The sequence below is a fragment of the Sturnira hondurensis genome, unplaced genomic scaffold (assembly GCF_014824575.4).
Source record: "Sturnira hondurensis isolate 20B ecotype Veracruz unplaced genomic scaffold, ASM1482457v3 Scaffold0021214, whole genome shotgun sequence".
Classification (NCBI taxonomy): domain Eukaryota; kingdom Metazoa; phylum Chordata; class Mammalia; order Chiroptera; family Phyllostomidae; genus Sturnira; species Sturnira hondurensis.
Window position 1 is genome coordinate 3246114 of NW_028093845.1, and position 15530 is coordinate 3261643.

The window sequence follows — 15530 nt, forward strand, 5'->3', positions numbered from 1 at the left end:
GCGGCCTGTGAACCAAAGGATTGCTGGTTCAATTCCCAGTCAGGGCACATGCCAGGGTTGCAGGCCAGGTCCTAAGTAGGGGGCACACTGGAGGCAACCACACATTGATGTTTCTCTCACTCTCTTTCTCCTTTCCTTCCCCTCTGTCTAAAAATAAATAAATAAATAAAATCTAAAAAAAAACCCACTAGGCCTTTAAATTATATGCATGTAATTGTTTACATAAACTGGCATAATTAACAATTGGCTGCTAATTTCAGTGTTTGGAACATTAATGTAGAATGCACATGGGTCCTGTTGCTGTCCTGCTCTTCTACCTCTAAGTGAGGTACATGTGGACTGTTCTGAATCAGCTTTTCCATTATGAGGTACACCCAAAGAACATTCTAATTTAACATACTACATTTAAGGGTAGTTACTTGTTTTTCAGAGCTACAGTTTTCATAGTGCTTGTACTGATATTTTTTAATAGTAATCTATATATATAGCAGTTGTTACTCCATTTTATAAATCAAGAACCAGAGGTACAGGGGCTGCATGACTCTAATGCCAGTGAATTGCTTTGAATTATTAAGCCTACTTAATGGCAAATCCAGGAAATCTGAGCTAATTTGAAATAAATGTACATGTTTTTCTTTCCTCTTATTATCTTACTTATCTTATGTTTTCCACCTGCCTTTCCCTTCCTCTGATACTAGTTAGTCTGATTTCTACTTGGTAATTTGTGAATGGGACCATTCTGTCTCCTGTTGAGAAAAAAACTAATTTATGAACTGCTAGGTTATTTTTTTAATGGAGCATTGTTTTTAGGGGGTAAAAGAAATTTTTTAGTATCAGATTTAGGGATGCTGTACTCTCCAAGGAATAACATTGGTCATTTATGTGAAATTCTTCAAAACATGCTTTTTAAGGTCACCTCACTTCTGGTTGTAATGATCATTGCTTAGCCATGATTTTCAGTGGAAAAATAAGAGTCAGGTGGCTAAGTCTTAGTTGGCCAAGCAGGTGAAACTTGAGTTGTCGATAATCACTTGGCATTCCATTGATTGTAAGAGAATTGTAAGAGAATAACCACATTTCAAAGAAATAAGTTCAATAAGTTATTTCTTATGTAAATGACAGAAAGTTAATGAATTCTTGGTAGGTGTTTTCTTTTTTTTTTTTGCTAATATTACACCACTGTTTTCTGATTACCATCATTTTGGGGGTCAGGTTACTTAACCTGTCTCTGCCTTGGTTTTCTTATTTGTGAATTGGAGGTAGTGGTTGCTACTACCTGATAGGTTTGTCATGATTAAATACAGGTAAATACATAGAATATCTTGGCACCTAGCACACTCTCCAGCGTTAGTTGTCATGTCATTAGGTCTTAATTATAAGTCTCCCTCTTTTCATTCTTTGTCACATCTCAGAGTATCTTTGGAATACTGATTAATTGCTTATAATTGTGAAGTCCCTAATAATTGATTTGGATTTGCATGTCTACTACTTATAAAGTAGTCAGTTACATGAGGGTATATGGTTCTATTTGGATGTGGCAAAAAAAACTTGCACAGATTGTCAAATAGTGGAAAATATAATTTTCTATATTATTACTTTATTAAACATTCAACATATTTCTCAAGCACCTGTGTACTGAATTCAGAACTGCTAGGTGTTAGCAATGCATTGGTGAACCAAATGGACATCGCAGAATTTGTGGGCTTGTGGAAAAGACGGACCAGGCACATTCTAGCAGTGCGAGCTCTGTGGGAGACAAGCCTCCCGTGGGCCTGAGGCTCTCAGAGTGTTGTTCACCTCTAGAATAAAGTGATCTGTACTGGGGAACTTCAAAATGTACATTGGTGATGTAGTACAGGCAGCTGCAAAAAGTGCTAAAAATGGAAAAGACCTGCGTTGGTTGGTATTAGGAGTTAAGAGAATATATAGTATGTGCCAGAGGTCAGGGGAGTCAGCTCCTTGAATGGAAGAGTACTCACCTAGGGGAACTTGGTGTGTGTTGTTGCATGGTGGAAAGAGAGCAGTTATAATTAGAAAGAGGGGTATACACAAGTGCTAGAAAAGGAAAGAGTAGAGGAATGAGTTATTTGAAAGAGCAAATGGTAAAGGTGTGAATGCTGATGCAGGTAGTACTGGTGTCTTAGATGCGAATACCTGCTACATTGCTCTTTGCTTATGAAGGCTGTGTCTGCTTTGTTCCATCCTGTTGGCTTCCTGCTATACCTGGCACTTATTGAGCATTTGGAAGTGTTTATTGGAGACATAGGGGGATGAGAGAGACAAATAGAAAAATACCCTGTACAGAAGCAGAGGCCAACATGAACTGAAAGTTGTAGGCACCGTGTAAGAAAGGGGATTAAAGACTTAGTGCTTCTTGAGTATAGAATGCTTAAAGGAAAGGGGAGGCCCAGTTCTTTGCGCTTTCACCAATACCTAAAACATAAAAAAGAGTTCCAGGTAGGCACTCACTGAGGCATCTGGTTTTGTGGGCATGATGTTCATTGTCCTTGCCTCCTATGTATGAATAAAATAGATATCATGGTTTTAACCACATCAGCCTCTGCTATCAATTTCCAAAATACTTGTGTTTCACTGCAAACTTTAATTACCTTAGTCAGAATAAATTTGTTTTGTCTTTTTAAGATTGTTAATTCAGCACTGGCTGGTGTGGCTCAGTGGATTGAGTGCCAGCCTGCAAACCAAAGAGTCATTGGTTCAATTCCCAGTCAGGGTACATGCCTAAGTTGTGGGCCAGGTCCCCAGAAGGGGGTTGTCGAGAGGCCACCACACATTGATGTTTCCCTCATTCTCCCTCCCTTCCCCTCTCTAAAAATAAATTTTAAAAATCTTTAAAAAATTGTTAATTCACATGTGGTTTCTTTGATTGCTTATCTTGACCATGTGCACACTAGGAGAACTCGTTGGGTGATATGTGTACCTCTATGGGCCTGTGCAGTGAGGCTACATCCAGCTCAGAGCTCTTGCTAGGGCACTGTTTGAAGGCTCCTAGGACCAGGACCCTGGTCCTCCCTTTAGAAGCTCTGACCCCTATACAGTGGGGTCACCTCTGGTAGCTGGGAAAAGGTGTATAATTTGGCTGGGATTCCTGAGTGATTGTGGCAGCAGAACTGCAGTTAGTTTGGGGAACAGCTGTCCTTGAGATGACATTAACTTTTCCTTTTCCTTAGACTTGTGGAGCTGCTCAAGGTTTGTGAGCAGAAGAAAAGTTAGGGTGGTTATAGGTTTGATAAGGTGCCCTGGAAAAGGTCTCACCAGTCCCTAAAGGAGGTGAAGGTGGGAGGCATGTGAGTATCAGGGGGAGTGTTCTGGACAAATGGAGTGGAAGTGTCGGGTGTGTCTGGACAGTAGGAGGCCAGTGATCCTGGGAATGAGCAGGGTCCCAGAGGTGCCACATTAGGCCCCCCTCTGACAGACCTTTGTTTATGGAGGAACTTTCATTTTCTACATCCTTTGCTTATGTGAACTTTATCTTCAAATTTTATCCATCTGTGTTCTGTTTAAATTTGCAATTCTGGAAATTGTGTTGGGTAGTCTAGGGCAGAGATGATAACTGGATCAGCAGTTATTTTTCTGTTACATGTCTCTAGAGAGCCTTGCACAGTAGGAACTTAGACTGTAATGATAAATTGAGTTGAGTTCTGAGTGCATCCACTTCTGTTACTGTTACCCCTGATTTCATCCCCCAAGTATGTGTAGATAGGCTCAGCCTTTTCAGCATAAATTCTCTTACATAGATATGTTTTAACTCTGAATAAGTACAATTGTGTTTTATTAGAATTTGGATAGAAATGTATGTATCAATTTTTTTCTTAGGTACCAACAGCCAAGGTTTCGGAACTAAACCCCAATGCAAAAGTATGGGGGACGCCAGTGTTACATTTGGAGGCAGGTAGCTCAGCGGATGGTAGTGTGAGTGCAGCCTGGGAGGACACGCCTGACCAGTGCCCCAGCTATGGCCAGGAGGGTGAGTGGTGAGCCCAACGCCATGAGAAGCAGCTTTGCTCTTTAGGCTTGGTCTTTGTTTTCCTTTTAATCCATCTTGAAGAAATTGTATTTGAACAACAACTAAAATAAAATAAAATTTAAAAAAAGAAATTGTTAATTACATTTGTATCCTGGTTTGTGACACTATTTAAGAGCCGTGTGATCTTTCACCACCAACTTAAAAAATTGAAGTAACTGCAAATATAAATTTTTGTTTTGTTTTAAGAGAAGGTTACTCTTTTAACCTTTCCTTTTGGGGTAAAATTCCTAATTACAGAATTGGATGTCAGTGGTGATGGTGACAAAAGTCATGAGAATGCAGCACTGTCAGAGTTACAGGAGCCGGATCAAACAGCCATGAACACTTTGGCTTTGGATCACTCAGAATATGAACCTCTGCCTGAAAACAGCGAGACAGGTAAAGATACTTTATGAAATCATTGTCATCTAGAGTAAGGGCTTATTTTATGTTGCTTTTTTTTTTTAAATCTTCACTGGAGGGTTTTTTTCCCCCACTGCTTTTTTAGAGAGAGGAATGGGGGGGGGAGAAAGAAACATCAATGTGGGTAAGAAACATTAATTGGCTGCCTCTTGAACATGCCCCAACCAGGGATTGAACCCACGATCTGGGCGTGTGCCCTAACCAGGAGTCAAACCCACGACCTTTTGGTCTATAGGACAATGCTCCAACCACCTGGGCCGCCAGCTAGGGCTTATGTTGCTTTTAAAAATTCAGCTTGTTAAATATTTCTCTGCACAATATGCTTGTCATTACTTCCTTTGATCCTACTTTAAACTCATTCCATTGTGGACAGAGATGAGGTGTTTTGGTCGGGGAAGACATCACAGAAAGAGTGTGAGACCTGAGCACTTTCTATAATGCGAGTCCCATTGAACTGAGAGAAGCAGTAGATCTACCATGGGGCAAAATGTGAGAGCACAGACAGGGAATATTAATGTGAAATTGAGAGTCAAGTCCAAAAGAAGTTGTTTTTTTTAAAGGGCCATTTAAAGCTATTTTCGGAAGAAGAGAAGAACAAGGAGAAGAGCAATTCTCTTTTGGGGGCCTAGATGGGGACGGTATAGAAATGCCTGTAGATTATGGGGCACCAAAGTTCACCTCCAGGTTTGTCTCTGACATAATCTAAACCCCCCCGCCCCCGAACTAAGAGGTAGGCTGCATTCTCATTGACAGTTGAATGGGGCAACTTGAGTGAAAGGAATGACTCACCGAGGTTGGCTAGCCAGAGCTGATGCAGGTGAAGTGTGCTTAGTCTTTCAGGTGATTCTGTCTAAAGATACACTTAATTTAGACATGGTATGTGAATAGAAAGTACCCTCCCTTTCTGTGTGTTACATTTTCACCCCCAAATGTTATGTTACATACAAGAGGTACACAGTAAGCGCCATCTAAGTGTTTGGCATGACGTATTTGTTTGTTTTTCCCCTTAAAGGGTGACATTCATGAAGACTTTGCACTGTTGCTAATTTGGCTAGCACTGGCTGAATGCCTCCACTGACCACCTCTGTAATCTCCTATGGCCACTTTGTGCCTCATTTCCCTCCTCACTGTTCCTGATCACCCCAATTATAATTTAATTACTTCCTTCGTAGTTGCTTAGCAAATGCTTCAAACTTGTTTAAATATAATTCTCTACATACCGTGTTCCTATTCCTGAGTGAATAGATACGTGTGGCTGAGCAAAACTAATTAGCAGTATGCAGTGGTGTTGCTTTAAGTTGTGATCACAAACTTCCACTGGGTCCTTAGCATGGCCCACAGTTGCCCAGGGAAGTCACCCTTCTGGACATCTGTTTCACAACTTCTGGTCTCACCTCAGACCCAGTGCTCTCTTCTTTGTTATTTTTGGGTGTAGAGCCTCTTGAAACATAATGGTTATAAAATAAACATTATATAGTTAGAGTGTATCCCAGCTTCTGTATAAATTTTATTTTTCCTAGATTAAAGCAAAATATTCATTGCATTATAAAATTGATTTGTTAACTCTTCCATTCCTCATTGATTTTTCTATCAAATTTGATATATACCTGTAAAACAATTACCACCATCAAGACCAGTGCTTCTTTTACTTGGCTTGCTAACTTTAACGTTCATGATATAATGCTTACAAATTGTTCGTTTTTTTGTTGCTGAAGAGTATTCCATTATTAACCAGTATTTTTTTCCATTTATCTGTTGATGAATATTTGGATTTGTGTCCAGGTTGTGGCTATTGCAAATAAAGCTACTGTGCATATTTATAAGCAAGACTTTGTATGAACACATGTTTCTGTTTCTCTTGGGTAAATATGTAGACATGGAATAGATGGTCATCTAGTAGGGATATATTTATCTGCTTAGGGAATGGTGAAGCTGCCCTGACCAGGTGGCTCAGTAGGTTGGAGCATCGTCATGCACACAAGTGGTCCCCAACCCTTTTGTCACCAGGGACTGATTTTATAGAAGATAATTTTTCCACAGACTGGTTTGGGGAGGGGCATGATGGTTTTGGGTGATTCGAGTGTATTACATTCAAGCTCACCTCCTGCTTTGTGGCCCAGTTCCTAACAGGCTACAGACCTGTACTGGTCCATGGCCTGGAGGTTGGGGACCTCTGCAAAAGAAATGGTGAAGCTGTGTCCCATAGTGGCTCCCTTTGTGTTCCTACCAGCAATGGATCAGAGATCCAGCTGCTCCATACCCTCGCCAACACTTATATGGTCATTCTTTTTAATTTTAGCCATTCTAAAAGGTAGGTAATAAAGCCCTGGCTGATGTAGCTCAGGCCTGGATTGAGTACAGGCCTGTGAACCAAACAACTGCGGTTCGATTCCCAGTCAGGGCACATGCCTGGGTTGCAGGCCAGTTCCCAGCAGGGGACGCACAAGAGGCAACCATACATTGATATTTCTTTCCCTCTCTCCTTCCCTTCCCCTCTAAAGATAAATAAATAAATAAAATAAAAATAAAAGGCAGGTCTTACTGTGTTCTTAATTTGTATTTTCCTTTTGCCCAGTGGTGAAAAGCACACTCTCATAAGCATCTGTCTTTTAGTGAAGGGCCCATTCAAGTCTTACCCATTCTCTCTCTTTTTTTTTTAAGAAGCTTTTTTTTTAAAGATTTTATTTATTTGTCTTTTAGAGAGGAAGGGAAGGAGAGAAGGAGAGAAATATCAATGTGTGGTTGCTTCTTGTGAGTCCCCTGCTGGGAACTGGCCTGCAACCCAGGCATGTGGCCTGACTGGGAATCAAACCATGATCGTGTGGTTCGCAGGCCCATGCTCATTCCACTGAGCTAAACTAACCAGGCCAAGTCTTACCCATTCTCTTATTGGGCCTCTTTATTACTGCATTTTGAGAATTTTTTATATGTTTTGGACACAAGTCCTTATCAGATATATGATTTGCAAATACAGTCTCCTAGTCTGTTGCTTGCCTTTTTGTTTTCCTAATAGTTTCAGCTTTTGAAAAGCAGAAGTTTGTGATTTTTTAATATAGTCCAGTGTATCAGTTTTTTTCTTTCATGGAACTTGCTTTTGGTGTTGTACCTAAGAAATCTTTGCTTAATGCTAGTCACAGAGGTTTTCTCCTAGAAGTCGTGTGACTTTAAGTTTTATATTTTTTTAGGCCTATGGACAATTTCAAGTTAATTTTTGTGTATATTGTGAAGTATGGAGCAAAGTTTTTTTTCCCCCACATGTGGAAATGCACCATTTGCCAGAAAGGTTCTCCTTTCTTCACTGCTCTACATTTGTACCATTGTCAGAACCATCTGTCCACACATGTGTGGGTTTATCTCTAGCCTGTCTCTTCTGTTCCATTGATCTGTTAGTCTGTTTTGACAGCAGTGCCGCAGTGTTTTGATTACTGTAAGTAACTCTTAAAAACACGTAGTGTTAGCCTTCTCATTTTGTTCATTTTCAGAGTTATTTTGGCTTTTCTAGTTCCTTTCCATTTTCATACAAATTAGAATAAGCTGGTAACTGTCTGTAAAATACTGAGATTTTTATTGAGAGTGCATTAAACTTCTAGCAAAATTGCAGAAAATCAACATCTTTAAATATAGTATTCATGAGCAAGGCTTCCACTTGTTTAGGTCTTCTTTGATTTCTCTTGGCTGTGGTTTTTTTTGTTTATTTGTTTTTTTAGTCTTTCACATCTTTATTCTTAAGTATTTGTATATTTTTGGTGCTATTGTGATTTTTAAAAGTTTAATTTGCAATTGTTTGTTATCAGTAGATAGAAATATAATTTTTACAAATACATATTATATTTGCAAACTTGCTAAATTGACTTCTTTGTTTTAGGAACTTTTTGTAGATTATACTGACTGGATTTTCAACATAGATGTGAATTTTATCTGTGAATAAATTCAGTGTAATTCCCTATCCAGTCTGGTATCTTTTATTCTTTACCTTGCATGATGTACTGGATAGATCCTTCATTAAAAGGGGAGCAAATCTAGTGAGTGCAAACATATCACTGATCTTAGTGGGAAAACAGTCTTCATGTTGAGTGTAATGTTAGTTATTTTTTTAAAGATTTTATTTGTTTATTTTAGACAGAGGGGAAGGGCGGGAGAAAGAGAGGGAAAGAAACATCAGTATGTAGTTGCCTCTCATGTGCCCTCACTGGGGACCTGACTTGGCCCGCAACCCAGGCATGTGTCCATACAGGGAATCAAGCCAGTGACCTTTGGTTCACAGGCCAGTGCTCCGCCCACTAAGCCACACCAGCCCAGGCAATGTTAGTTATTTTTACATGCATGTTAATGAGGTATCTTTTGTTACTATTTGCTGGGCAGTTTTATGATAAATGGTTCTTGCAATGTGTCTTTTTTCCCTCCATCTGTGGCGATGGTCATATATTTTTTCTTTCTTAGTGTGTTAAAGGTGAATTTTACTGATTGGTTTTTCAAACGTTTAACCAAATTTAAATTCCTGGGATAAGCCTCACTAGGTCATGATGTAATACGCTTGATAGATTATTGGATTAGATTACAAAACTATGCTTAGAATTTTTACATCTGTGTTCATGAGTAATATTGGTCGATAGTTTTCTTTTTGAGATATTCTTTCCTGTTCAGTTTTTGGATGATTTTATTATTTTTTCCTTAAATTAAAAAATGAAGTCACATGGGCCTAGAATTTTATTAGTAGGAAACTTTTAAGCTACAACTTTTGGGGGTGTATTTATTTACTTATTTATTTACATAGGGCTTCTCCAGTTATCTATTTCTTTTTCAAGGGGCTTTGGTTACTTATATCTACCAAAGATTTGGACCAGTTCATTTACTTGCCCAAGTTATTGCATATGAGCTGCTCACATTACTCTGTTTATCTTTTTAATCTGTAGAATCTATCACATCACTCATTTCTGTTATTGGTCATTTGTGTCTCCTCTTTTTCCCCCTTAAACTAGTAGAGGTTTGTCAATTTTGTTGATCTTCTCAAAAAAAATCAGTGTTTGGTTTCATTAATTTTCCTCAAGTGTTTCATTTTCTTCATTTCTTTGATTCTCTCCCCCCCCCCCAATTTTTATGATATACTTTATTCTGGTAACTTTGGGTTTAATTTGTTCTCTTTTTCTTTAGTATCTGATAAGACAAAAGCCATTTTTTATTTAGTAATACATAGCCATCTAGTTCTATAAATTTCCTCTTCAGTACTACTTTAGCACAATCTTACAGATTGTGATATGTCTTTCTTTTAAAATTCAGTTGCAAATTCTTAATTTTTTTTCATTCTGCAGGTACTTTAGAAGTATTTTGTTTAGTTTCTAAATATTGGGATTTTCCAGTGAACTTTCTTTTTTTGATTTCTAATTTAATCTCATTGTGGTCAAAGGACATACTTTGTATGACTTGAATCTCTTTGAATTTAGTTAAATATTCTGTGGTCCAAAGTATAGGCAATCTAAATGTTCCTTTTGCACTAAAGAAGAATGCATTTTGCTGTTGTTATGGGGGTGCTCTGTAAGTATCAATCAGGTCTAGTTGGGTGATGGTGTTGTTCAAGTCTACTATATTTCTAGTTTCTATGTACTTGTTGTATCAGTTACTAAGAGAGGTAGATATTCCATCAGTTCTTAGATTTGTCTGTTTATCCTTTTAGTTATTCCAGTTTTTGCTTCATGTATTTAGGAACCCTGTTTTAAGATTACTATGGCCTCTTGATAAGTTGACGCCTCTGTCATTATGAAATGATCTTCTTTATCCCTGGTAATGGTATATCTTTTTCCATCCTTTTACTTTTAACCTATTTGGGTATTTATATTTAGTAAAGTACATTTCTTGTAGGTAATGTAACAGTTGATCTTGTGTTCTTTTTATTTCACAGGCCAGCGTTCAATCCATTAAGCCACACCAACCAGGGCTCTTGTGTTCTTCTTTTTAATAAAAAGTCATATATAGTGATCTCTGCCTTTAATTCCAGTGTTTAGAACATTAACATTTACTGTGGTAATTGATATAGTTCGGTTTGAGTCTCTCATCTTGCTATTTGTTTTAGAACAGTTTTAAACTTACAGAAAATTTGAGAAAATTGAGTACAGAGTGTTCCCATAGACCAGGCATTCAGTTCCTTATATTCTTAACATCTTACATTATTAGTATGATACATTTGCCACACTATTGGTATATATTACCTATTTCAAGATACCACATTACATTTAGTTTTCATGTCTTCTTAGGTTCCTCTTGGCTGTAACAGTTTCTTAGACTTCACTTGTGTTTGATGACCTTGATAGTCTAGAGGAGGACTGGTCAATTATTGTATATGCTACTCTTCTGTTCTACTGGAACCTGTTTAATGTTTTTCTGTGATCAGGGGCAGGAAGACCACTGAGGTCTTGTGGTCCTTATCCTATCGTGTTAAGGTTACATAGTATCAGTATGATTTGTTACTGTGATGTTGACCATGACCACCTGGCTGAAGTAGGTTTATTAGGTTTCTCAATTGTAAAGTTCCCTCTTGAGGATCTGTATATTTATTGTTCTCAGTAGCATTCCTGTGACTCCGCAATTTCTTACTTGTGACTTTACGTCTCTGGAACTTCAAAGGCTTGTTTATAAGGCTCTTGTGTAGAAATTGTGGTCCTTACAGTGTGTGTGTTTATTATCCCCATCCTTGATTTTGTGGCCTGTGTTTATCTTTTCCTTATTCTGATTCTTTCCTTTGTATTTTATCATTGCTTTGGTATCTGTGTTTTTGTACACTACCTGAAATTCTTTTTGGAATTAAGACAAAGCATTAAATAAACTTGTACATATTGTATGATAAAAAGCACCTGCTAATCTTATACTCTGATTATTTTTCAAAACTGTGTTTCTGTTTGGGGGAGAGGGGATTTTTTTTGTAGGTAGAATGGCATTGTTCTTATAATCTATACACTAGATGAATTAATATATACCGAAAACATTAGAATTGCTGTACTGAATCATCTGTCTGGTAAATTTTAAGACATTTTTCCTGAGTTGATTATTACTTTTATGTAGGAGGAAATGATTCTCAACCAGAAAACCAGGAAGACCCCCGAGAAGTACTTAAAAAAACATTGGAATTCTGCTTATCCAGGTAAGGATGATGGTGGTTTTCCTAGTACCTAATACCTGTGATGTTGTCCATTGATTATTATATACGGATGTGACATTTTACATAGAAGGAGTATATATCTGTTATTGTCCATGTCTGTGTAGTAGGAAATCTAGAATAATGAGTAAGTAACCCTTGACCTATTGGAGAACTGAACATAATTTCTAGGTCAGAGTTCCCCAGAGTTGTCCACAAATTCATCTTGATGGTCATTATCCGAGTTGCTTTTTGAAATTTGGATTCCTAGGCCCTGCCCATGCCTTAGGTTTTCAGCACATTAAAGTTTGAGAACAAATTCCTGATACTAGTTCTCAAAATATGCCAAACATTGCTATAGTAGATTGTTTTATTTATATAGCAGTCATATTTTTAGGTGTATTTTTTCTCCCCTGGATAATACCTTTTCCATTCAAAAGTAGATTAGGACCTTTAGAGTTCAAATGAAAGAACTGGACAAATAAGAAGATGGGATTAACTGTAATTTTTTTTTTTTTTGAGTGAGAAGATAACCAGTTGGCACATGTAAAATTTTCTGTCAGTATGGGTGATTTTTCAGGTTTTTCTCTGGGCCTGCTTTAATACTTGAAAGTGTTCACCATAGGCCAAAATACCAGGAAGTAGCTCATCTTCACTCAGACTTACTGGTAATCTGTGACTTACTTTGTGACCTGTAGGTCATGCTATGATCAAGTTTCCTTCTTTTTAATCCTGGTTGCTAGAAAGTGCTGGGAAGCCAGAATTGGATCTGCTGCTTTTCTGGCAAGTGTTCTAGACTGAGCAGCAAACACTCTGGGCACCCACCTTTCCTAGTCTTTTCATATTTTTCTTATTTTATTGTCCTTTCAGGTATATTTCCTTACTTCAAGAAATCGTATTTTGAATAAGCTACTTAAAACTCTTTAGAACAGATAAAGTGTAAATACATTTTGTAAAGATTTACTTTCTCATTAGTTTTGACTCTATAAAGTGCAGTATACTTTTAGTTTTGCTCTTTCTGCCTCCCCAAATATCTCTGACCCAAGGCAAATAAGAGGTGGGATTAGAACTCAGATTTAACTAGCTCTGAAGCAACATCATGCCACAATCATATTCTTGCAAGGCTTCCACTTAAAAAAGTGTTAATTAAGAGAGACTGTCTTCTTTCTGCAGGGAGAACCTTGCTAGTGACATGTACCTTATATCACAGATGGACAGTGATCAGTACGTGCCAATCACCACAGTGGCTAATCTGGACCACATCAAGAAGCTCAGCACTGACTTGGACTTGATTGTTGAAGTGCTGAGATGTAAGTGAACAACAATCTAGGCAGCATTGTACCTGGTCTTCGCAGCGTTTTTCTCACCGGTGTGACAGTTACATCTACAGCCATTCAGTGCTAAGGTCTTTCATGGCAAGTGGAGTCTTCCCTGCCATCTGGGCCTTTCTGACGAGCCCCCAGGTTTGGTGGAGTGCCCGTGGCACTGGGTGTTGATAGGCTCCATAACTGATCATAAGTCCAGGGTGTGGAAAAGGCCAGGGGAAAGATAACAGAAGCTGTGACATGAATGAGAAGTTAAATAATGGTATTTAGGGTAAAGGAATACCACTAAAATAGTTACTTACAAATTTTACCTTGCTGCTTAAGTTTTGCTGAAAGTTTTTTTTTTTTTTCATAAAAGGATTTTGTGAATGAGGTTGTTACCTAGGCATTTGGCAACATCAAAGGAGGGTTTAAACAGGTACATCAGAGACCCACAGTGATTCAGGAAATGTGGATATTTAAAGAGTCATCTACCGTGTCACAGGTGTAGTTTGCTGGTGCCCTGGTTTGCTTTGCATATCAAATTTTGTACAACCTAACCATTTTATATATTTCTAAAAACCATTTTCCTGAAGTACAATTTACATAGCAAACTGTGTGTATTTAAATTGTGCAGTTGGATCAGTTTAGACATACGTATGCATCAGTGAAACCTTTACTGTGGTCAAGATTACAAACACGTCCACCACTATCCAAAGTTTCCTTTTGCCCTTTGTAACATTTTTGTCCCTTCCCTGCTACTCAGCATGGCTTCAGCGGGAATTAGTTTCATATTAAATGTATGATATTTTAGATTTTTTAAGTGGGATTATTTTTAGTTATACAAGTTTACTTGTTATAATATGGTTTACAAGTACCAGATGAATAATTTCTGTCTCCCTCCTCAGGACTGCACTACTGAGCAGTTCCCATGCTATTCTTCACAAAGAACACAGTGTGATGTATGCCCTCTGCCCCACCTAAATATTTCTTAATGATAAGACATCACCATGCCCATTTCTCTAGGTTACTGCCATGACTTTTCGTCTGAATCTTCAGCAAAAGTGTTTTCATTTTCTCCCTGACTAAGTTATACTGCAGGCAATCAGTGAAGGTTTTTTTCTTGTATTTGACCTAATAGTAGTAGCAAAAGATGAGTATCTCACCTTGCAAACAGAGTTGGGTTTTCTATTTGCAAATTGAAAGTTTTCCTCTTATTTTTCTTTTCCTCTTATTTCTCTGTTCATAAGATCATTAAATTATTGAAACACATAATGAAGAAACTGGCAAACATAATCCATGAAGTTTGAATTCTAAAAACTATGCCACTCTTTCTTGAGTTGTGCTTTCCAGTGTTTTTTGAGGGGTGGAGGGTGTGGTTGACTTACAACAGAAACGTATTTTATGTGTTAGTTGAGTTTCGTTCCATCTGACCTACTTGCATCTTAATCTAAAACCACTTTGCTTCTTGTGAATTCAAGATGAAAAGTTATAGTAAGAAAATTATTTTATTTTGGGGACTTGCAGAAAAGCCATTAACCCTGAATTGTAAAATTGTAATTGTTAGTTACTTGAGCTCTTTAGAACCTTATATGACTTTTGAAATTCCCATCTTCTGTAGTTTTGAGAAATGTAACATGCAAGATTAGCTTAAAACCTTTTACTAGTTTACAGTTGTATACAGGTTTCTTTGATGTGTTTAGTTACATAGTATAACATTTCATTGGAGTATTTATATTTTAATAGAATGTAAATGATTGGTTTGTTTTAATATTTTTTTACTATTCATTTTTCTTCTCTTTGTAGCTTTACCTTTAGTTCAAGTGGATGAGAAGGGAGAAAAAGTAAGGCCAAATCAAAATCGTTGCATAGTAATATTACGTGAAATCTCTGAATCCACCCCTGTAGAAGTAAGTCATTCCTCCCCAGAAAGCTACTTGGATTTTTATTGTGGGTTCTTTGTTTACTTCTGTGTTTTTTGTAGAGTTTATTTTAAAGAACACGTATGTGCAGTAGCACTTCTTTTCTAGGATTTACACACTGATAGTTATAGTGTGATTCATATATGAGAGTGGTTCTCAAAAGTTTTGGTCTCAGAACTCTACTACACGCTTTATAGACATTTTAAGAAATACTGGTGATTTTAGTATTTAGCAATGAAAAGATTTAAATATTCATTTATTTAAAAAGAATAATAATAAACCACAGTGAGGATAAAGATTATAACTTTTCAAAGCAAGTATTTTCATGACAAGAGGGACACTGAAAAGAGTGCAGTGAACACTAGAGTAGCTTGTTCTTCATCTGAGCTGATAGGACTGCATCAGTGCAGATGTTGTCATAGTAAAATGGTAAAGGCACCTTTTATGTAAATGGAGTCTGTGGATCATAATTTGAAAACTATTAACTTAGGCAATAATTTTAGGAAACCACAGTATTTGATAGTTTGAGTTGTGAAAAGTAACAGAATTGCTCTAAAATATGTGACTTGTCCAATTGTTTGAACCGAGTTGCATTGTGTAGTAGAACACACTGATGGTCATGCCTTGAGAGAATGAAGAAAAGTCTTCCTATAGAGCATTGTAAGAATCTTTTTATTTGATTGTTTGAGTTTTCTCATTATAGGTCACTTTGGGTGGGGGGCATTCCTGGT

General features: G+C 37.5%; 1 protein-coding gene across 4 annotated transcripts in view; it reads left to right on the top strand.

Annotated features, from left to right (window-relative positions):
• LARP4B (La ribonucleoprotein 4B) overlaps positions 1-15530 on the top strand; it is a 79676-nt gene that overhangs the window by 41146 nt on the left and 23000 nt on the right. For all 4 annotated transcript variants that reach the window (XM_037031952.1, XM_037031956.1, XM_037031954.1 and 1 more), the window contains 5 exons: positions 3835-3985; positions 4283-4423; positions 11501-11579; positions 12747-12883; positions 14684-14787. In XM_037031952.1, coding sequence (XP_036887847.1) covers positions 3835-3985; positions 4283-4423; positions 11501-11579; positions 12747-12883; positions 14684-14787 — 612 coding nt within the window. The remainder of the gene's footprint in view (positions 1-3834; positions 3986-4282; positions 4424-11500; positions 11580-12746; positions 12884-14683; positions 14788-15530) is intronic.